This window comes from Hypomesus nipponensis, chromosome 13 (genome assembly GCF_054491055.1).
Source record: "Hypomesus nipponensis isolate SF chromosome 13, ASM5449105v1, whole genome shotgun sequence".
Classification (NCBI taxonomy): Eukaryota; Metazoa; Chordata; class Actinopteri; order Osmeriformes; family Osmeridae; genus Hypomesus; species Hypomesus nipponensis.
In genome coordinates this window covers 18,441,438-18,465,123 of record NC_140373.1, presented here as the reverse complement: position 1 = coordinate 18,465,123, position 23,686 = coordinate 18,441,438, and the positions used below count along the sequence as shown (strand labels likewise).

General features: G+C 39.3%; 2 protein-coding genes, 1 long non-coding RNA gene and 1 other non-coding gene across 10 annotated transcripts in view; 3 read left to right on the top strand and 1 right to left on the bottom strand.

Moving 5' to 3' along the window:
• Positions 1-21,653, bottom strand: part of LOC146260529 (upstream-binding factor 1-like protein 1) — a 41,078-nt gene extending 19,425 nt beyond the window's left edge. For 2 of the 3 annotated variants that reach the window (XM_084669580.1, XM_084669582.1), the window contains exons 1-4: positions 3,277-3,557; positions 1,409-1,581; positions 513-596; positions 176-331 (exon numbers count right to left, since the gene is read on the bottom strand). In XM_084669580.1, coding sequence (XP_084525706.1) covers positions 176-331; positions 513-596; positions 1,409-1,581; positions 3,277-3,307 — 444 coding nt within the window. In that variant the 5' untranslated portion in view covers positions 3,308-3,557. Of the gene's footprint in view, positions 1-175; positions 332-512; positions 597-1,408; positions 1,582-3,276; positions 3,558-21,495 lie in introns of those variants that run through there. The other variant, XM_084669581.1, reaches the window with a different exon arrangement.
• LOC146260531 (U5 spliceosomal RNA) lies at positions 988-1,099 on the top strand. The gene has a single exon (XR_014729635.1). It is a non-coding gene; the product is annotated as a U5 spliceosomal RNA (small nuclear RNA).
• LOC146260530 (uncharacterized) lies at positions 11,930-14,747 on the top strand. 4 transcript variants are annotated; one of them, XM_084669584.1, is made up of 6 exons: positions 11,930-13,193; positions 13,296-13,379; positions 13,516-13,580; positions 13,823-13,851; positions 14,100-14,225; positions 14,364-14,747. In XM_084669584.1, the coding sequence occupies exons 1-6, from the start codon at positions 13,178-13,180 to the stop codon at positions 14,398-14,400; spliced, it is 357 nt and encodes a 118-aa protein (XP_084525710.1). In that variant the 5' UTR covers positions 11,930-13,177; the 3' UTR covers positions 14,401-14,747. The 4 variants fall into 4 exon arrangements, 2 of the variants coding, with proteins under 2 accessions (XP_084525710.1, XP_084525709.1); XR_014729482.1 differs by having other exon boundaries at positions 11,989-13,193; positions 13,458-13,580; positions 13,661-13,851; positions 14,369-14,747; XM_084669583.1 differs by having other exon boundaries at positions 11,991-13,193; positions 14,369-14,747.
• On the top strand, positions 21,653-23,675 carry LOC146260528 (uncharacterized). 2 transcript variants are annotated; one of them, XR_014729483.1, is made up of 3 exons: positions 21,653-21,840; positions 23,011-23,126; positions 23,470-23,673. It is a non-coding gene; the product is annotated as an uncharacterized LOC146260528 (long non-coding RNA). The 2 variants fall into 2 exon arrangements; XR_014729484.1 differs by having other exon boundaries at positions 21,796-22,042; positions 23,470-23,675.
• Positions 23,676-23,686: the final 11 nt, after the last annotated feature.

Sequence of the window (23,686 nt, the reverse complement as noted above, 5' to 3'; positions counted from 1 at the left end):
ACCAAACTTAAATACCCAACGGGTGCACCGATGTCTGCTATTTTGTTCTCATGAGTTTTATTTTTATTGTCAAGTTACATTTATTGTACAAGGTAATTCTAGAATGTGAGTGAGTCAAAGCTTTGATTTCCTTCCAAAGGTCAGGTTTGTGTGTTGTTTTTCTATTTGTACTAACCTTCTCCTCCTCTGGAAGACCCTTGTACTCTTTGTTGGTCAACTTCAAAATTTCAACAGCATTCATCTCTGGGTGCTGGTCCTCAAACATTCTGTGCTTTTCCTGATAGAAGATGGCGTTTGGAGGACATGGTCTTTTCAGGCCTTTAGCGTATACCTATCAACAGTACAGCAAGCCATTTTTCTTCAAATGATCAACATCACAGGGAGACAAATGGATTTTAACAACATATTTATATCGTAGCCTATTAACAAGGGCGAGAAAAAAAACCCGACAAGCCTCATGTCTCATTGCTACCAATTTCAGGCATTTTTGGAATGAGTGCCTTTTCACTTACCTTCAAGTTATCTCGCTTGAAAAGACTGTCAATGGCAACCTCAGCATCACTGATCAATTCAGAGAGAGTACGAATCTTTCGAATCTGCCCAGAAAAACCCACAAGTTGCTTTACTGACACCATTTGATCACATCATGCATGATTTTGTGTAAACAAAATAAGAATAGAAATTGTCACTGAAAGGGCTGCAAAATGCCATCTGAGATGAGATTTCTAGTACTTTTGTATACATCAGCTCACTCAGTATTGTCAATATGAAAATGTTTTGTGCTGTAAATCAAAGCAAGTTAGTTAGAAGCATTTGTGCAGGTGTAAATAATCGTTATGGTGCAACCTGTTTTAATTTCTTTATAAACGCTGGCTAATGAGGCCTACTTATTTAATGGACGAGGCGCAGGCATACGGAAGTGAAGTGTCTCGAGTTAAATGCCACCGACCAGCCCATCAGAAAAAAAAATGTCCTTTAGTCTTCAGTACACTCTGGTTTTTCTTCAGCACACACAAGCCTTTCTCCTTTTACTTAAGACTTCCGTGGAGGAACATCACAAGTATCAACCCATTTTTTGATGCCCTGCTCAGGCGGGGCTGCCTGAACATGAGATGGTGGTATGGTATGATAAGGTATGGTAATCTCACGCCAAACTTTTGATAAAACTTGAGAACCCTGTAAATCTATAACATAAAATGTTTTGTTGTGGTACTCATTAATATTCGGTGAGTGCTCCAAAAAATTTGCTGGTGCTCCTAACTTGTTAAAGTTGGGAGCAACAGTGCCACCATGTAAAACAAGTTCATTTCAAGCTGAGTTTGAAAGAAAATAGCCAAACTTTGTGACAGTTTTGACAGTCATTGGATTGACCATAAAGCTCTCACATACCAGCAGTCAAATCACCAACCTTTTTTGAAAACTCTTTCCACTTCCCCTCACACATTTCTGCTGTATATGGATGGAATGCCACCTTCTCCCAGTTCATTTTCTTTTGCCTGTGAGTGTATACACTCATGTCCCTTTTTGGTATGTTGTCTTTCATAGCAGAAAATAGCCTCTGAAAATCTTCCTTACTCCAGGCTGTAATGCAAGAACATATTTAATGCAAACATCAGCAGCAGTAACAGCTCAATGCACAAGTACATGCTTTTTGGACTGTTAGGACAATGTTAACGTTAGTGCTGGTTGGTTGAGACTGCTCTGAGGGAACACAACGATTTGATTTATGTTCAGTGATTGTCTGTTGTCTGTCAACGCTCTAACATTACATGTTTCTAGTTCAGACTTTGGCAAGAGATAGTAATGGCTGTTTCCAAGAGGTCCTGGTACGCAATTAACATTTCTGGTACTCTGAATAACAAAAAAGGAGAGGTGCTGCTAGTGCATACTGAGAGGAACTGTCCAGCTTTCAGAACAGACTATAGGAATTAGAATTGGTCAGGTTTTGAACTTTTTTCACTTGCCATTCAGGTCAGAGTTCAGTGTTAGTTTCATCAGACCAGAGATTCTCCTGTGTTTTTCCGGACCAACAGTAATTGGAGCAGAACTTTTTCAGTAACCATCAAGTTCTTGGTCATTTGCCTGACCAATGCATTTCTCCCCCAAATGCTCAGTTTAACCAGATGAACAATTTGTTTGGTTTGGTGGACTCAAACCTTTTTCCATTGTAGAATGATGGAATCACTCGACTTAATTTCTAGCTAACAGGCTGGAATTAAGCAAATATTAATTAATTTAGCTATATAAGCTACAGTATTGAAACATAACCATTCAACTCTACCAAAACCAAATGATATGTCTCTGCCTTTTGTATTGAGTGAATAACTGATCAGATTATTGAGCAAATTGTGGTTATTTGAATAAACATAAGAAAATGTACATGAGAACGCACATTCTGTCTGGTGAACTTGAGAAATAGGGAAATGTACGAGAGAAAGGACGAATGTCTAACCAAAAGAACTATAGCAACCAGTAGTAGTATAGTGGCCAATTCAATTCATGGTGTGGGGTTTTGAGGTACTGTTTAGCTAATGTTGCACACATGGTAACTTTAAGAGTTGGGTTAGCCACTACACCACTGAACGGTAATTCATTTTGGCAATAAACTATACAAAATAAGAAAAGCCCCTCATTGCAGTGAGCAGATCGGTGCATGGCTCAACGTGGGAGAGGCTCAACATTTTGATTGATACTTGGTGGCAGAACAATCACAAACGTCCAAACTTGTCTCCCTCGTAAATCTGTCATTTGTCAAGATAACAACTTGAACTATCAAATGAGAGTATGTGGCCATGACTTCTTCATATTGGGTCAATGTGAAGAACCAACGATTTGTCTTGGACACACAAAACATGCCTACACAATTTGTCATTTCACACATCATGAATTCCGCCATTTGTGGCTTTGTATTTGTAACGTCGTGTGACTGTGCATGAGCAGACAGGCATGTCACGCATGTAGTCCAGAATTGAGAATTGGGTGTTTTCTCCAAATATTACTGTAGGCTTCAGAAAAATCAATGATGGTACACAAATGGAATCGAACTTCTCGAATGGATTGTAAACTCGCTTTAAATTATTTACGTGGCTACTAAGCAGCATTCTCTCAGAGTGTATAAAGTTATTGTTATTTTATTACCAAATGCATGGACGGTAGGTAGCCATATGTGGCCTTCGCCTCATCGCAATTCCCCCGAACCAGGTAGAAAGCCTACGTTTTTTTCCTTGAGTAAGAAAGCCTCCGAATGAAGTTATTAGTACGTGAAATTATATTTACCTTGTTCGTTAATAGGCAAGCATGTCTCCATTTTTGGGTTTATTCTAATTCTTAATACGTTATTTTCCAAGTATGTTACAGGGGGTTTGAATCGTTGAATAGACTGATATTAAACCCACAGCACCTGAAGGTATTTGTCAGCTATGTGATACGGGCTACATAATGTCTCAAGTGACCGTCTGAATTTACGAAATTGCAGGTGATGTTTAAAAATGACGTTCACATCCACACACCTAGGCTAACCATAGACTATATTATATACAGAGGCTAACGCTTGTAGCATTATTGACTTCTTCTTTTCTTGAGGTTATGGGAGGCGAGGTGAATCACCGCCACCTACTGTTCGTGAACAGTAGTGTGAACCGGTGGACTGCACTATGTCAATCCTGTCAACCACCGAAATCAGCTAAATAAATACATCAGGATATAAAACGAAAACCTATATCGACACACCCACTTTCGTCTTCTTCTTGTTTAACAACGTTTGGTCCCCAAGTAATTGGTGCATTCCTTCCACTTTCTGCTCTGGAGTATGGATTTGCTTACTGGACAACCCTTACTAAAAAGAAGTATACTTCAAGTTTATTTTGTAAGTATACTTTGTATAAAAAGTATACTATTATCATTTTACTTAAAGTATACTAGCAGTGTACTTATTTATATACTATTTTTGTACTAAGTAAACTGAATTGGCCCACTTTTTAGGTCATTTAGTACACTTTAAAGTACACTTATAGTGTATTTCAAGGTTTTCTTTTGAATACTGTAAAGTAGCCTGTGTAGTACACTTTCAGTTCATCAAGTATACTTCCTAAAGTACTTTAAAGTATAATTTGGAATACTCTGAAGTAACCTGTGTCGTGCACTTTCAGTTCATAAAGTATACTTCCTAAAGAGCCTCAAAGTATACTTTGCAATACTTTCATGTCAATTAATGTAAGTACCTCAAGAAGTAAACTTAATCAATTTAACTTCACTATGACTTAGTAATAAATTAAAATGTTTAGGGGACCCTCAGATGCCTCAGATCAGATTGTGCGTCACATGGCGAGAACGGGGGCCCTCTCAAAGTCACATTGCAGGTTCTGAAGGGCGCTACTTACAGCATAGACAGCAACTAATGACGAATCCAGCTATTCTGATGAAACGTAACAGTTATTTAACTCATGGTTACAATGGTAAACCAGCACAACAATGACAATTATCACGCAACAAAACACTACATTCTAAGCAGACACATTTAAAAAATGAAATTCATGAAGTTACATTTGTATGTCGAACAAACGGCAAACTTGTCAGCAATTTTTTACTCTATTTACCGCCTTGCATTATGGGAATTGACTAGCCAATGAGCCACACTATCTTCATTAATTCACGTTGTTATTTCGTTTTTCAGTCAGTTTGACAGTATAACCTTCAAATTCTCAAGTAGCTTTTTCATTTTTTTTTCATTAATACTCCAATTGATAATTATTAGTATAAAAGTATTGGGCTTCAGAATGTTTTCGCAGTAATTAAGGTTACAGCTTCAGTAACAAAAAAGATTCAATGTGCAATGCATAATAGATTTTCATAGACATTAATAGTTAGAATGAGATGGATCTATTTTTTTGACTGCTTTTGCTGTATCATAATAGAAAACGTACATCTTACTCCAGAAGAAATGTATACCATTTTCTGTTTCTAAGCATACTTCTTAAAAGTATATCAAAAGTGAACTATGTCCTGGCACACTCAGGGTACTAGGGGTTGTAGACCTGAAAGGCAGGTTTATGAATAGCTGTTACGCTTTGAGATTTGAAGATGGTCTATCTAGTCATAATAAACACTGATACACATTGGACATGTCTAAGCATGTAATACAGATAGATGTCGCTACATGTAACTGAACCACCCCACTAACCCATTAACTAACAATGTTACCCTCTAGCTAGCATCAAGGAGAACTCTGACAGCCTTATCAGTCATTAATTAAAAACTCGCAAACAAATTGCTTTGGAAAAAACTTCTGACATTCATTTCCTGATTTTCTATCCGGTGGTGTCCCAAGCATAGATATATATAAAGGCCCAAGAGAAAGGCAAGATGGCGCACTGAGCGGTCGTATTGGTTAAGTACTCTTGTCTAAAGTCCCTCAAAGTAAGACTATACTTGAAATAACTATATCTGAATAACCCCACGGAAGTTTTTGATTTGAACAAAGGTCAATTTTCCAGCAGGAAAAAAGGTATAATGTCTCAATCTGAGCTTAAAGAAAGTAGTTGGCTCTATGCCATCAACTCCATCAAAAGGGGCACATTCTCGGAAGGTAATCAAACCAAATCAAGATGAGGTAACAAATTTTGCTATACTTACAGCAATAAACACATTGGCTGCTAGATTTGACACAAGAAAAAAAACTGGAGGATCTCAGTATGCAACTGAAGCAAAATTGCATGCTAACTGCTAGCCTAGCTAAAGCATTAGAATTCAATGCAGCTGAAGTCAACGACTGTAAGCAAAAAATCTAAAAAATGGAGAAAGAAATAGAATGTCTGAGATCAGAACATGTTGAATTTAAAGAAAAGGCGCAAGAACAAGAGAAATATAAACAGAGATAGAATTTGAGAATCAAGGGCATGATGGAAAAAATGAATGAAGATACTGAAATGAAGATGGGGGGTCAGATGGCTGACCGGTTAGGGAGTCGGGCTATTAATCAGAAGGTTGTTGGTTCGATTCCTGGCCGTGCCAAATGACGTTGTGTCCTTGGGGTAGGCATTACACCCTACTTGTCTCAGGGAGAATGTCCCTGTACTTACTGTAAGTCGCTCTGGATAAGAGCGTCTGCTAAATGACCAAATGTAAATGTAGATACCCGGGGAGACGTTATACAGTTGCTTGGGAAGATCGCGCCTCACTGGGCGCTGCAAATGGATGATATCGTTGACACAGTTCACCATGTGGGTCAGAAGCTTACCAACAAGACGCGCTACATTATTGTACAGTTTACAAGACAACGACACAGAGATGTTTTTTGGAAGCTGACGAAGGATTCAGCTGTATGTAAAGAGGCTGGGATCAAATTTGTTGAAGATCTGACAAGGGAGGACAGATTGGCTAGAGAAGCCTTGTGGCCACGCATTAGCCAGGCAAAGAAGATCGGAGAGAAAGCATATTTCCGCAGGCAGTTTGGATTCATCAACGGTAAACGCATCTATGCGTGAGTTTAACATTTGGAACGAGACTTGATGGAAGTTGAACATTTATAAAGGGGGTTGATAGCCTGACGTTGTCATACTCATAATTCTAGTCAGAATATGAGTCTGAGAACTCTCCGTTGCGCTTTGACTACAGGGCGTGTTTCAAACAAGCCTGGAAAACAATTCCCTTTTTCGCTCAATTGGATAGACCTACAACCAATCAGAGCAACGTAATATGTTGTTTGTTCAAAACGAATTCAACTTAAGCGCTCTTTTGTGACGTTGGTGATTACGTTACTGTTGATCATCTGTCTATCATCGTATAAAGCCCGCCCTGGCAATATCATTGGTCCGTCCCGATTCTGGGTTTTCTGTAGTTGTTCCCCAATACGAGACCCTCCAGACCAGCGGTCCCCAACCCCCGGGCCGCGGACCGGTACCGGTCCGTGGGTCATTTGGTACCGGTCCGCAGAGAAAGAATAAATAATTACATTATTTCAGTTTTATAAAAAATAAAAATAAATGTATTTTTCATGCACCTTAAATATTTGTTTTGTGTTGCGTCTTATTTTGAAGGCATGTTTAAATATTACCATAGCGACCAGAGAGTGTTTGGGGCAGAGCGGGGCAGAGCCGCAGAGACATGGACATAATAAGGGCAGAGAGGATTCATGTTATGTTGTTGGCACGATGTTACGAGGCCGCTGCTAATAAAGTTGCATAAGAGTACACAGTGGATTCACGTTTATTATTGTATTTAGAAAATGCCACCGTTTGTATGCCGGTCGTATCATTTTATTTTATGTATTTATGCGCCACGCCTTAAAGGCCGGTCCGTGAAAATATTGCAACATTAAACCGGTCCGTGGCGCAAAAAAGGTTGGGGACCGCTGCTCCAGACCCAACTTCCCGACCAAATTTTTTTGTGGGCGGGGAGACGTTGGGCTGGCAGCCAGGCTAGGGGGTTGACATTTGAAGAGGGAAAACCCTTAATCGTTCTTACACTCGTAGAAAGCAAGTTTCTTGGTTCATCTTTTTTGTTTACTTGTTTTTTATTTATTATTTGTATTGCTGCTCGTTCAATCAGCAAATGTCTTTTTTGAAAACCAACTGATCTCTTCTCTTGTTGAATACAAGGGGTCTAAAGGACAACGTAAAGCGAAAAGCTATTTTTTTGTTTTGCAAAGGACAGAGAACACAGTTTACTTTCCTACAAGAAACTCACTCAGGCGCCTCTGACGCCACATTTTGGTCAAGTCAGTGGGGAGACAAGATTTTGTTCAGCCATGGTACAAATAAATCTGCTGGAGTTACGATTTGTTTTAATAGGAACCCTGGAACAGTGGTTACTCACAAAGCTGATAAAGACGGTCATTGGTTGGTAGTTATCATCAGTATAGAAGGCTCTTTCCTTCTTGTGTTAAACATTTATAGTTATAACAATAATACAGAAAATATAATGTTATTGACAGAGATTACTGATGTTGTTACTCTCTGTATCACACAGATTTGGTTTTGATGGGTGAAGATTTTAATATGGTACCAGATGACTGGCTTGACAGATGGCCTTCTAAATGTACCAATAATCATTATAATCTAACATTTCAAAGGTTTGTTAATACCCATTCACTTATTGATATTTGGAGAAGTAAAAACCAGGGTCATATACAGTTCTCATGGATAAAACCTAATGGGAGTTGCAAGTCTAGAATTGATTTATGGTTATCGACACCTGAAATAGTACAATATGTATCACAGGTGTCAATATCAAGTGCACCTTTAACGGATCACTGTTTAGTACGACTTGATCTGGAACCACAAGCTGGTTTTGATAAGCGGCATATCTATTGGAAGTTTAATGTGGACCTTAAAAAGTGTGGAATATTGTGACACAATCAAGAATTTTATATTAGACATTCGATGTGATTCATCAATTGGAAGCTATAGCAATAGATGGGAATTGTGTAGGGTGAGACAATTTTCAATCCAATTTGGGAAAAAGAGAAATAAAGAAAGGAAGGCGTGTGAGGCGTCAAACTCATCCAAGACATTGATGAATGCTGTAAGGAGATGTCAATGTCGGAAGTAGAGCCAAATAAATTTATAAATCTGCAATCTAAATTGGATGAGCTATATCTGAATAGAGCGCATGGAGCTTTTGTAAGGTCAAGAGCAAGATGGTTAGAAGAAGGGGAAAAAACACTTAATGTTTCTGTTGATTAGAAAAAAAGAAGACAAAAAAGGAATGCTGTAAATGTACTCATGATAAATGACGTGGAATGTACAGATCTTAAATTAATATCTGAGGAGGTGTTTAGATTTTATGCAGACTTATACTCTTCCTCTTATTCCAGGGTGTATTCAAATGTTTTCTTTGATAAAGTAAAAACATATATTCCTAAAATTAATACAGAGTTTAAGGCACTATGTGATTCTGAGATTCACCTACAGGAAGTAAGTAAAGCAGTTACAAGTATTTCATTAAGAAAGTCTCCAAGTCAAGATGGGTTGACCTCAAATTGTTATAAATTATTTTGGGAGGATATAAAGGATTTATTGTTTTATGCTCTGAAGGAATGTATTGAATATAAGACACTGATGCCTACAATGAGACATGGACTAATACAATTTCTTCCTAAACCTGGTAAGGATAAAAGATGCATAGATAACCTTAGACCTATAACCTTACTTAATGTTGATTATAAGATATTTACCTGTGTCATTGCCAATAGGTTGAAAGAGGGTATGTCACAAATTATTAGTGAATGGCAATCGGGATTCCTTCAAGGGCGATCTATCCATAACAACATAAGATGTATTTTAGATTTTTTAGACTATAGGGACAAAATTGAAGAGGAGGGTTTTATTCTGTTTTTAGACTTTGTAAAAAAAAAAAAAACATTTGACAGGGTGGAACATCCTTTTATTTTGAAAGCATTGGAACATTTTGGTTTTGGTGAACATTTTCAGAAGGTGATAGGAATGTTGTATGATGATATAAATAGTTCAGTACTATTAACACTGGGTGCATGCAAAAGATTTGAGTTGAGGAGGGGAATTAGGCAGGGGTGCCCAGCCTCACCTCTTCTCTTCATTATGGCTACAGAACTATTGGCAATTTGGATAAAGCAAAATGACAATATTCAACAATTGAATGTACTGGGAAGTTCATTGGTTATCAGTCAGCTGGCAGATGACACAACTCTTTTCCTTAAGAATGCTTCACAGATACCATCTTTGGAAGCCATTTCGGTCTTCTCAAAGGCTTCAGGGCAATGCCTACATTTGAAGAAATGCGAACTAATGGCAATACATGATACACCATTTACAGCTATACATAACATACCTATTAAGAATGAAGTAAAATATTTGGGAATTAATATTTCTAAGGATTTAGATCATAGGACAACATCCAATATTGAAAGTATTTTGAAGAAGAATAGGACAATTCTGAATACATGGTTACAAAGGGACTTATCTATTTTTGGTAGAATACTATTATGTAAGATGGAAGGCCTTTCGAGACTCATTTATCCAGCGTACTCTCTGGCTGACCAATTTGATCACAACCAAATTATTTTAGATTTTATTTGGAAGAATAAACATCATTACATTAGAAAGAATGATTTTATTAAATCGGTGGAAGAGGGGGGACTGAATGTCACTGATTTTGACCCAATGAATGGCACATTAAAATTGTAATGGTTACAGAGCTTTGTAAATCAATATGAGAGTGTCTGGTTCAACCTACCTTCAAAAATCTTTATGGATTTCGGATGTATATAATTTTTGCTCAAATTACTTTGATATCCTTAAACTGACAGTCAAGTTGTCAGATTTTCACCAACAAGTCCTCCGTCATTGGAAAACTAATCTACAAGCATAACTTCTCTCCTCATAACACACCAATTTGGAATAACAGGTGTGTACTAATTAAAAATAAATCATTTTATTTCAAAGAATGGAAGGAACAAGGGATATGGTCTGTTCAACATATTATGGATGCTTGTGGTAACATGTTGGATTATAATGAGTTTAAACTTAAATATAATGTATTGTGTACTGATAGAGAATATTATAACGTGATTAAGGCAATTCCACCAGCTCTTATTTGTATTATCAGGGGGTCCTTAACATATTCAGAGCTAGTACCTAGATTAAACTCACTGAGAATTGAGGGGTGTTCTTTTTTGGACAGGAAATGCAACAACTAATTCATAAGATCATGTCTTACTGTAGAATGTTTTCCCTCATCCTTAAAAAGAAGATATATGTTAAAAGATTACACTAGCAGTGAGAAGAAAATTATCAGGAATAAATATCTACTTTTCTCTATATCCCTTAAGACAAAGGAAGTACACTTGAAGATAATCAATGACATTTATCCCTCTAATGAATTTCTACGCCTTAGATTTAAGGTAGGCTCAAATTAATGTAATTTCTGCAAAATAAAAAAACTACTGAACATTTGTTATTTTCCTGTAATAGATCTGCCTTATTTTGGAAGTATTTTCAAACTTGGATATTAGATAATAATTTAATAATGCCACCACTAAATTACAGTTATGTCAGATTTGGGTTTATAATGCAGTGAGGCAAGCGAGAGCGCCAAATGGACCGCGCCATCTTTCCAGACCGACTCGTCCGGTCTTGCGCAGAAGCTTGTTCCTACCTCTGAAACTCGTGCATGCTTGCCACTAGCTGTACACGTCATACTTTGCGACAACCAGTCGCGAGCTTGTGAGCTGGAGCCAAGCCCCCACCCCTCGCCCCTCGGCTTGAAGCAACGGCCCCGGTGGATGTAGGTGGTATTGCATTACGGTTAGGTTTCCGACTCTTCCGGTCGTTTTTATTCTATTAACTCCAGTCAACATTTACAAAACTATCTCCCCCAATAATTTTTGTTCGATTCTCGAACCTGGCTCATACTACTAGCTTTTTCATAGAATAATTTATCCCGATTTTACGTAAGTTTGAGACCAATCCGAAATGGGTAAACTAGTGTGACGGGTATGTAACGGACGTGATCTTGCGAGTTCCGCTTTTAAAAGCATACTACTCATTTCACACTACATTTGATAACATTGTGGTTCCGTTACTCTAACAGCCTCGTTATGGGACAGATGTTCCCAATCTTTTTAAAAATGAAGATGGAGTTTTCCTTCTGTACCCAACCCCTAAAGAGCAGTGTGACTGTGGCAGGCAACTGAACATCATCCCTCAAAAGGAGGTTTCTCTATACACTAGAAACCATGTGTACAGAGTGAGAGGTATTTTTGACAATATACATGTAACTAAAAAACCTGTTCTCAAAGTTTTCTAGTTCATGTGTCACCATTAATTCATGCTCAATATGGGCACCTACATGATTCAACCATCAAGTCCTGAGAGATTGCATTTATCACTTTCTCAACTCAAGGCAAGTTTACCTAGAATAACTCATGTTTTTAAAGACAACAACATAATCGTAATTATGTAAAAACCTTTTCAACTTCAAATGTTAGTTATTACTAAACTTAGTTTTAACTCTGTGTTTTGTTGATAAATTCCAGCACTACCATGTACAACTTCTTGGAGGTCCTAAATATGAAACTCTGGAAGACACTGGAACACCAGATCATCTGCTTTTGTCTTACCGAAACTTTAGGGATGTCGTAATATCCTTCTTGCATCTTTTTTCGGCTGATTTTGCAGGGGGATTTAAATGTCCAATTTGTAAAGATGACTGCAAGTAAGCTCATGAACAAAGTTTGGATGCGTCACCATATTATTTTAAACCACATTTAAAGTTCATTGTTTTGAAACTATGTTGAAGTTTTTGGAATGTTTTTAATCTTTATTGTCTCACAGTGAGGTTGTAATGGATGGTACCTCTTTAGGCTATCACCAGCGATATGCTTTAAAAAAAGGCCGAGTGATGAATAGCCGACATTTAATGGACACAGGAAGATACGTTTTTTTTTAATTATGTTAGTTAGCTTTTGCATTTTACATCCAGTGGTTTCTCCAACTTTTGAACAAAAGATCAAAACTTAATTTCAAACACTTGAATCTGTCAAAACTATGGCATTTACTGTTGATATTTAAAACGTATTTAGTTTGTTTTTATTCTATGTACCAGCCACAGAACCAGAACCTTAGTTCCTGATCCAGGACTAAGGAAGCTGTTGCAGCGTTACAGCACTGAAGGGCTTTCCATAATCGAGCAAACGGAAATGATGACCCAAGCGGCCAAAACTACCCCATTCCTCCTGCCTCTCCTGCAGAAGCTGGCTTTGACTGCGCCCATAAAAGCAAGCGAGCCATACCAGCCTCTCCTCAATGCAATCAGCAAAAACTCTCCAGCTTGTGCTCTGCTGCATTCCACTCACGAGCTGGAGAAAATGATGAGTGAGATGGAGATGATGCAGTAGAGCGACATCCTGTGCTCTTGGGGAAGCTTGCAGAGGAGTGCCCATTGTTTTTTAGTTTGGTGGGAATAGAAGGAACCTTTCCTCCAGAGGTGGTTCGTGTGTTCCAGGCTATTTACACAAAGGCACAGGACACACTGTGCACAACACCTGTGTCTACACCCTTAACCTCATCTGCTGATCCTGGGCATCTGTCTGCCTGCTGTGAGGAACAGGGGATCATACAGCACTGACAGGTGCAAAAAGGAGGCAAGTTACTGTCGAAAGACAGCAGGGAGACATCCAAATCTGATCCCAGGGATTTTTACAATGTTCTGCACACATGGTAAGATGTACTTTGTGTTACTTCATAATGTTATTCTTTTTACATAAATTGTTTGTTGAGATGAAATTAACAAAAAGCAATGGCATTTGAAATATTCTTCAGGTGTCTGTCTTGGATTCTCGACCATGGAGGAAGTGGAGTCTGTGAATGTTCCATTCACAATTCTCTGCACACGGTTTAAACAATGTATGTTTATTTTAATTGGTCTGTTAAGAATTATCTTTAAAAATGTGTAGTATAATCCAGTGTATACACGCCATTCAGGCCCGAAGATTGTCATTTATGACAACGCCTGTCAGCTGCATACATTCTGCTTGCGCAGGGACCCAGGGTTCTTCAAAGAGATCTGGTTTCTTGTGGACCGTCTGCAGTGGCGGAACCACTAAGGTGATTTATTTTCCTTAATTACAGAGTAAGTAAACATTCCTTAATAAACATTTATATACAACTGTATCCTACATTGTTAGGGTGCAACATTGGCTACAAACTGGACAGCTATCCACAACTTCAGGAGATGATTTCTCAGGTGGCAGAGCAGAACAACTCACTCCTAAAAAAGTTGAAAGGCCAGTTGTCCTACATGAACAGAGACAACTTTTTCAGCATCTTATCCTTTTGTTGTGGCACAGATCCTGCAAAGTAAAGAAGAAACTTGGAGGTAAACTAATGAACTAGAGTTAACCCCTTCTGATTCTGATTAATATATAATGACAGTAACACTTGGCACTAACACGCTGGGACTGCATTTCCATAATTGTCTTGTTTTTTTTATTTAATTTAGCCCAATGTTGAATAATTCACCATAATAATACTAATAAATCACAAACTACACTTGCAAATGATACTGTTGTTCCAGATAATGCTATTGTGTTGGTGTAACCTAAAGTAAACCATCCACCATTACAGATGTCAAAACCCAGCAACCCTGGCAGGTTGGGCAAAGTCATCCAGGAGGCGCATGCATCCCAGTGCAAGACTGTCACCTCCGCCCATGCTCACTGCAACAAGAGCAACAGAAAGCAGAGTGGACAGGTGTGTGTGTGTGTGTGTGAGAGAGAGATAGAGCAAGTAAGGTCGAGTTGTGATAGGAAGTATTTGTATGTGTATAAGAGAGACAGTGTGAAATAATGCATTTGTTTTGATTATCTGTGCATGTGTGTTTGTGTTGAGGACAGGGAGAGAGAGATGGCAGCAGATACCCCTTTAGAGCGCCCTCTGGAAGACGAGCCCTGGATGCCATCAGCCAGAGAGAAGCACAAATGACCAGGACAAAACCCCCTAAACACCTAAAGCGAGTCCTCAGACAGCGAGTAGACAGACCCTTCATCGGGACAGACCCAATAATAAAAATACCATATAATAATTTGAAAAATAATTTGATCAAATAAATGTTGGAATAAATTGTTATTAAGATGTTGATGCTACAGAGCTGTTGATTTAGGTACCCTCAGCTTATTTTTCTCCACAGCTCCACCCTCACCTCCACCACCTAACCATCACCCTCATTTATTTGTGTTGTGTGTTTGTGTTAAAGTAAAGATGTATTATTATCAATTTTAAATAGTCATTAATTTCCATTCAGTCTTCCTCTTTTGTTCAGGCAAGAAATGTACTATTTATATGGTTAAGGGCCTATTAGCAATACCCCCAAAAAATGTTTTTACCATGATCCATTAATCATTGAAGGTTCACTGTATCTAATAGCGGGCTACGAGCGAGTACGGAACGACAACGTCTTATGCTCGCCTTGATATCATAAAGGTTATAGCAGGTAGGTAGGCTGTATAAGTCATAAATGATCTATTCATATTATGGGGATAATAAACACCGGGTGTGATTTATACGTTTTTAAAGTAACTTCATATTTATTAACTTTATATAATCAGCGCTACAACCAAAGTGAACAAACCGGACCAGAAATATGGTGCCTATTATTGTTCAAACTTGTTGGCGGCGATCTGGGAAATAGATAGATAGATACAAACTTTATTGCCACACAACAATGTTGGTGGTATTCTTTTGTCATAGGTAGCTCAGTCCAGTAAGGATGGTACGTTAGTTTTCTTTTTTGAAAACTCATTATCTTAAACATCTTTGTCAACAATTAAAATGTAAATATACATGCAAGCCATAATTTATCAATACTCATCAAGTCAACATTTTACTGTCTTTATATGCAACCTTCACTTTGCATTATTTAATATCATCATCTTCGAAAGTGGTTCCCACATTATGTGAAGTGTCATTTTTGGTCTAAACACAAAATCCCAGACAGGGAGTTGAATTTAGCCTCTTAATAGTACAAGTAAATAAAAAAAATATATATAATTAAGGAATATAGCCACTATGTGCCCAAAATCAAATTTTATGCATTTTACCTTTTTGTGTCTCTGTGAAATGTACGCCCGACACAAGGTCGACCTCCAACAGGGTGAAAATTAAAATGTTGTCATACGACTACACCAAATACTTCATTGGAAAGGTCTTGATCAGGAGAGTAACATGCCAGTCTGAAGGCTCTACTTGGTTCCTGATGTGAAATATGGACATCTGAACTTGGACTTTTAGCCCAAAATTAGGGATTCTAGGTGGCGCTGTTGAGCCCCTGTTGATTGCCCAGGATCAGCAGCGCTGGATGCAGAGCAGGAGGCTGGGACCAGCGCTAGATTCTGGGCAAGGATTAGTGGCAGGAAACCAGGACCAACACTTGATGCAGAGCAGGAGGATGGGACCAGCGCTGGATGCAGAACAGTAGGCTGGGACCAGCGCTAGATTCTGGGCAGGGGTTAGTGGCAGGAAACCAGGACCAGCACTTGATGCAGAGCAGGAGGATGGGACCAGCGCGAGATTCTGGGCAAGGATTAGTGGCAGGAAACCAGGACCAGCACTGGATGCAGAACAGGAGGCTGGGACCAGCGCGAGATTCTGGGCAAGGATTAGTGGCAGGAAACCAGGACCAGCGCTGGATGCAGAGCAGGAGGATGGGACCAGCGCTGGATGCAGAGCAGGAGGATGGGACCAGCGCTGGATGTAGAACAGGAGGCTGGGACCAGCGCGAGATTCTGGGCAAGGATTAGTGGCAGGAAACCAGGACCAGCGCTGGATGCAGAGCAGGTGAAAGAGTAAGGAGGTAAAAGGCAAGCAGTCAGCTGGTGGGATCAAAATCTCAAGCCATCACTGGCAACAGCAGGAAGCACGCTCAGGGTAGCAGGGGTTGTGGACCTGAAAGACAGGCTAATAAATAGCTGTTCTGCTTTGAGATTTGAGGATGGTCTAGTCATAATAAACACTAATATACATTGGATATGTCTAAGCATGTTATACATATATATGTTTTTACATGTAGCTGAATGCAAAAAGTTGACTAACAACGTTAGCATCAACCCACTAACTAACAACGTTACAGTAGCTACTAGTAGCATCCGAGGTCTCTGATGGCCTTATCACTTATTAACTGACAAATCGCAAACAAATTGCATTGCAAACAACGTCTGACTTCAAAAACGACAACATTTTTGTAATAAAATAAACATATTTTGACAAAACTTGCTACTTTAAGTACCTGTTTTGTTTGATGCCGGTTCATACATTTCAGAATTGAAATTTGCGCGGTTGTTTTTTTCTGAATGCCATGGCAATACTCAAACCAATGAAAATCGATTTACAGAGCCGAAGTCACACGAAGTCTCTTCGTTTGGGTACGTCATTTCCTGATTTTCTATCCGGTGGTGTCCCAAGAACCGGGACTACGTTATTCCTCTTCTCGTTACGTATTTCTTCCGCTTCAGGGAACTGGCGGAAACCTTCAAAATTGATATTTTTGCAATGATTCTAGTGACTGAAGTATTTGAAAGACTCAAATTATACCACCCATATATATTTTGCACGATACTGAGATGGAAGCATGAACTATTGTATTTCACGAGGTGATCTTTTTGCCAAACTAGCTAGCTCTTATTGTAGTAAAGAGTCAAATCAACAAGTTAGCTGTCGCTAATTTACTAGGCTCTGTTACTTTGTGTGGTCGGATTATAACGAACACACAATAATTCAGATACATCCAGTCAGTCTAACTTGATTGCTATGCATCGTTTTGTTCTCTAGCTGGCTTCCATCTCGTAAACCTACTGAGTTGGCAACACATCCCGTGTTCACAAAATAAGTAAGAAAAATAAAACGATGCATTACAATCCTAGCAAGTTAGTCTGTCTGGATGCACCTGCATTATTTTGTATTCGTTTTAATCTGACCACACAAAAAACGTAACATAGCCTAGTAAATTATCAACAATGTCAACTGAGTTGAGCCACACAGGCTAGGTTGGAAGATGACTCCCAGACCCCTCGACCAAAGGCAATCAAGCAAGCTCATGCTGCTTGGATACTTCCAAACCTTTATGGTTGGCTTCTACTTTTCTAGGAAAACCTTTCTGGTAAGTAGACTGTTTATACAAGTTATACACATACCGGTGGCATGATATTGAGATGAAGGCATGAGCTGTTGTTGATTTCCACGATCTGATGTTTTTGCTTGCTAGCTCGTAACTTGCTATAGTCTAATTAAAGCAAACATAATAATGCAGATATACATTCTAAATTGATGGCTATGTTTTGTGTTCTCTTGCTACCATTTACTGCCATTCATTTCCTTGTTGATGGAACATTTAGTATTCCTCAGGCCACAGTTCAAGTATTGCAAAAATGTCAGTGGAAAGTCTAGGTTAGAGCTACTTGATGGACGACATAGAATAAACCAGACTTTATGCTATTCAGTAAAACAACCTATTGAAATGACAAGACAGTAATGTATGACTGTAATGTTTCATAGGGTTATGAACACACCTCTTGTCATACCACTTGACTGCCTGCTGTTGACCGTTTTCTATATATTGAACATCTCCCTTTCTAATTTTACAGGTGAATGTGAATGTTGGCCCACACAGGCCCCGTTCCAAGAGACAGAAAATGTTGAAAGAGGGTTGCACTGCTGTACAAATTGTCCATGTATAGTACTACATTGCCATCTCTCAGGTGTGCAGAGCAAGTCAGGTCAGCACAAAGCAACCCATCCCTGCTGAACATCAACTAAACCGTTGCTATCCCACATCTTCACCACATTGTAAGAGGGACTAAAGAGAGCATCTCGAGGAGCTGCATTACAGCCTGGTTTGGGAACTGCACCGCTTCGAACCGCAACTCTGCAGAGGATAGTCAGGACAACCAAGAATATAGTCGGGGTCTCTCTTCCCTCACAAACATACCTAATGCTGCATCCACAAAGCCACACGCATTACTGACAAACCCATGCACCCCATAGACTCCACTCAACATTTTAGCATATGGATGCTACCTCAATAACTGATGCTCACATATGGTGTTAGTATGTTATGTTTACATTCACATATTGTATATTTATGATGGTCCCTATATTTTAGCTTATCATACATGTAATCTATGTTCTGTGTACTTATATGTTATCTAATGCCAGGTTGCCTTGAGTTGTCTTGTCCTAAGAATTTCAGGGCCCAGTCTGACCTTGTGGTGTTCTGTGCATCTGACAATAAAATACATGAACTTGAAGTATCCCCACCTCTTTGTGTCTTGGGGAATTTGTCACAAATTGAATCTCGTCTTGTTGGACCAATTTTATTTACCTAATTCTATTGAGTTGTTGTAGTTCTGGAAGAATGTTGTTTCGTTTCATTGTGTAATGTAAGGGTATGATGATAATAAATGCCAGTTGACTTGTCAAGACAACAGACCCAGATATCCCAAGCCCATCATGATCCTGGATGTCCATAGTGGATCCTGTGTAAAGGTCCTAAATATAGCCAGCACATCACACAACTCAAACATGCTCCTTGATATGTAACGTGAGAGTGACGTGATTGTACCCTTTCCTGGACATGTACCTGACAGGAATTCAAGGATGCTGTGGTAAAAATTAAGAAACGTGTTTTTTACAGGTTGTTGCGAATTAGGGGTATAGGTTATTACTGTAATTACTGTTCCGAATTTGAAATATTCATATAAGTGAATCCACAGTGATCTAATATGGTATAGGATCGTATGTAGCTGTCGACAAGCTAACTTGGCTATAACCGATAATTTGGGCTGCCATGTTTTTTGTTTTGATCAGTACTCAATGCATTGTGGGTGTCAAAGGGTCAACGAGATAACCTATTCTTCTCACGAGAAAATAATGACAGAGCCTGTTTATATTAGACAATAGGGGCGTTCGACTTCATGCAGCGCCGGCGGCGCCGACAGTCGCCTGCAGCCGGCTGCCTTGAAGCTGAGAATGCCATTGGCTGCTTCAAGTCAGCCGGGCTGCAGGCGGCTGCAGGCGACACCGGCGCTGCATGAAGTCGAACGCACCTATTCTCTGATAATGAGGTGTACGGGGTCAAGTGGTACATCATCAAAGTTCATCTTTGTTGCCGGAACACAAAAACATCGATGGCCGCAAGTAAATACGAGACGAAAGACAGACGAATGTTTTAGATGCATATTTGTGAATTTATATCTATTATTTTTGATCTATGGTTGGTTATACAATTGTAAAACATGTTGAAAGTGATAGCCGAGTCAAGGAATACGGATATGGTTTACTAGGTGGCGTGAGTAAAAGCATGAGTTATTTTTGGTTAGCTGTTAACATTAGCTAAACTACATTGTCTGAACTTTTACATAGATAATAAAGGTAAACTTTCTCAAAATATACAGTAAATCGAGTCTTATGTTCATAATACACGTAGGCTAATGTTGAACTCTCTATAATGACGTTTTTAAGCAAAACTGGACGTCCTAAGGACGGGTTCTAATCACACCTGTGTGATCGTATGCTCCTGGGCCCAGCCAGAACTGATCACACAGGTGTGATCGTACGCGTCAATATGTCCTTTCTTGGCTATAAATAGGAAGATCGGTTGAATACGGGAAACTTATATTATGAACTCGTTTTTTATCACTTAAAAATTAAAACAAAACCTTAAATGAACACGAAAACATTTCACCATTGTGTTGCCGAGGTCACGAAATATTCTCTTCATTGAAATGCACTGGTTGAAAAAACGTGGCATAGTCACGAAAAAAGTGCACATTTCGTGAACGTGTCACGAAATATTAGATAATTTTTCATGACTGGGATCACTATATGAAACGATCTACTGCCCCCGCCTACACACACGACTTGGCATATCATTAGACAAATCGAGGAATTCCAACCTTCTAAAAAAAAACTAGTAGGAAAGGAGGTGCCCTACTACTACGATTCAAATGGCTGATTCTTTTTGTCATTTTCTGCGAATAAATCGACTGATTCATACTGTATCGGGTGCACCAAACAGCAGCTGCTGTACAGTACTAGTACTATAGTAGCATTTTTTCTAAACCGCGTCGCGTACAGCATTACAGTGGGCAACACTGGTTTAAAACTACAGGTATATAAGGACAATTGTACCCATTAATTGTTTGCTAGTAATATAATGTCATATTAAATCATAATACGTTCATCGATATGTGAGGCATATCGTTTATTATTTTAACATTGAAAACGGATGTATCACAGACCGCTATTGTATATGTCGTTCAACAGAGGCTAATTATGCTAACGCCTCAGTCAACAAGCGAAAATTGACAACTGTTTTCGAAAGTAAATGTACTAATAATATCAGCGTACATCGTATAGGCTACATTAAATATCACAATTGTGTTTTTTATCACAATGTTAAATGAGCAATAAGTTCAGTTTTGCATTTTTTTGACGCTTGGAACCCTCCGTTGTGATTACATTGAGAGCAGAACGTTTGTCCTCCCTAATCATAGCTGGCATACTGTCTACAGTGTAGAACGGCGAAACGAGCTAGGCTACGTCTATTGTTCGTTACCTACAAACAAATGCTTTGTAACAGTATTTACTTTTTATCGGCGATAATGACAACAAAGGTTAAGGAACTTGTCTTTAATCAAAAGATCGTCTCCGTTTTCAATTTGAAGCAGTATCTGGCTTACTCTAGCAAATCTCCCATTGCATCCTCGCTCTAGCTTCTTCGGCTAAAGTCCGATGCTAGATGGAAGACGATGACGATGTTACTGTACTGTAATACAGTCTGTAAAAATACCACTTTGACACACTTGCAAGAAATGATCCGCTGGTTAGATGTAGCATGATCTTATTTACCACCCACAATAGTTCCGATTTTTTGCAGCAGCATTCTGAGTTTGAGTAGGTAGCTTTTGCAGTTTCACAGCAAAGTCACCTAATGTGACGAGATTGAATTAAAAGTATTTAAAAAACTCACCATGCAGGGACAACGACAACATCGGCAACCCTGCACCACGGATTATTATTTTGATGTCATCTTTAAATTCAGTGTCTGAACAGGACTGGGTGACTGATTAGTTTCTCCTCCACCTTCAACTTGAAACGTAGATTCTAGCTTCTAGGTTTGCTGACAATGACCAACCGTTGCTACGTTACAAGAAATAAGGAAGTGAACCAATGCGATTGGCCAACGCTGGCCGACTGCTATTTTATGTAATACCAAAAGAAAAGGAAAGAAGAAAGAAGTGGTTAGCTGCCATTCGAAGAGATCATTGGTCACCCACTTCTAACACCTTACTATGCAATGAAAACTTCGTGTCAGGTAAGCCTTCGCCTCAACGGCTAACAACAAGAGCTAGCATTTTAACATTACAGTACGTTTGGAGAACCTGTCTTTGGCAGGTTGAATTTCTTCAGCTGCGTAGGAAGTAGGCCTACATCCTCTGTTGTGCTTTCTTGGTGAGGGAGCTGATGTTCAGATCCCAATCGCGGCAGAACTCCAGTGATGACTGGGGTTGCAAAGGGTAATGGGGGTGATTGTCTTAAGAGCATAACATAACGCTTTAACATTTATGAAATTATGAAAACATTTTATCATTCTTTTTCTCCTTTTTCAACCGTTAGAAAAGATTGCAATGCATAACAATGACAGATATACCCTTAACACTGTCTCACCATTTTGGTTTCAAAGCAACTCTTTTTGTCACCTTCATACTGCTGACATACTTTTGTCTGCTATGTTATCGATAACTGTTTTGCAATATAAATCTTAATCAGTAAAACTGGTAACTTTTTTCAGTTTCTCAGTCTTTCATTCTTGAATACTTTTAACGCTTAAACATGTATGAAAGTCAATAAGATGCTGTTTTCATAACTTTTTTTTCTAATTTTTTAACAGTAAGAAATTATTGCAATGCATAACAATGACAGACATACTTTTAACACTTTTTCACCGTTTCTTTTTAAAGCACATACCTCTTTTACAAACTTTTAACGCGGGCCGGATTGGGACAGCCTGTGTTCCGGTTGTGGCCCGCAGGCCGTACAATGCCCAGGTCTGCCATAACTGATTCTCTGGTGCTCAGTTCGTAATTTCAATCACACAGGACGTAGCAGTGTAGGCCTGCAGGAATATCTGGACCACAGCCAATCAGAGGCAAAGACCCGCCCCATCTGTGTCTCTGATTAGTTTAGACCACGATATGATCTAACCATGAGTGTGAGTTCCGTCAAAGAAGAAACAAATGCTTTGTTTCTGGAGAGGCAGCGGATGCGAGGAGGTTAGGTGCACCGGTGCGACCTAGGAACATTTTTAGTCGCACCCGTTCAATTGGTCGCACTCTAGAGCCCTGCTAGTAGCCTATTGTTCACATGTATTCTGTCAGAGTAACTTTTGACCTCAATAATTAATATAGAGATATAGATCTACTAAATACTGCTTTAAAATTAGTGTTAGTCTAATAAAATGTATCTTTATGTCTCCGGTTTCAAGTTCCTGGCTGTCCACATCTCTGAGGAGCTCTCCTGGTCCCTCAACACCTCATCTTCCGAGAAGAGCCTGTGCTCGGGGCATCACCAGAGACCCCACCTCTGCTCATGCACCAACAGGCACTGAAACTGCACCACCACATTACAAAACTACACTCAGACCACATATCTAGTCTTTATATTTACATGTAAATTATATTCATACTCTTCACTACATATAATTATGTATTAACCTATAATGGAGTTAGGCATGAAAGGGTTAACTGAAGTTTGAAGGAAGGATGGACACCAAGACTCCTTCTCCAATCAAACTAATAAGCATCAGCCCAGTAAAGCACAGAAGAATGCGACCAAACTCCCCTTGTATAAAGTATCTTCCATTCCTCCGGTCCTTATGCTAGCATGTTGTTCTCACCCTCCAACCCTTCCCTTTTTTCTCTGCTTCTCCCTGTCATCCATCCAGGCTTACCAGGGGATCTTCTCAAGCTGCTGCTTGGCCGTGACCCATTAGGACTCTGCCACACTCGAGTCCATGCCCGGACCCCAGGCCTGGCTCTGCTACCGGCCTCCACCAACCGCTCCAGGCTTGTCTCTGCAACCAGCCTCCTCCACCATCGGGCTTGGCTCTGCTACCAGCTCTGCTTCAATAAAAGTTATCTATTCAATCTATGGTGTGATTA

Bases quoted from the DNA above. Each gene is read 5' to 3' on its own strand.
- LOC146260530 (XM_084669583.1), top strand. The intron at 13,380-13,515 runs GTATGTTTATTT...CTGCTTGCGCAG, and splicing joins CTGCACACGGTTTAAACAAT to GGACCCAGGGTTCTTCAAAG. The intron at 13,852-14,099 runs GTAAACTAATGA...CCACCATTACAG, and splicing joins AGTAAAGAAGAAACTTGGAG to ATGTCAAAACCCAGCAACCC.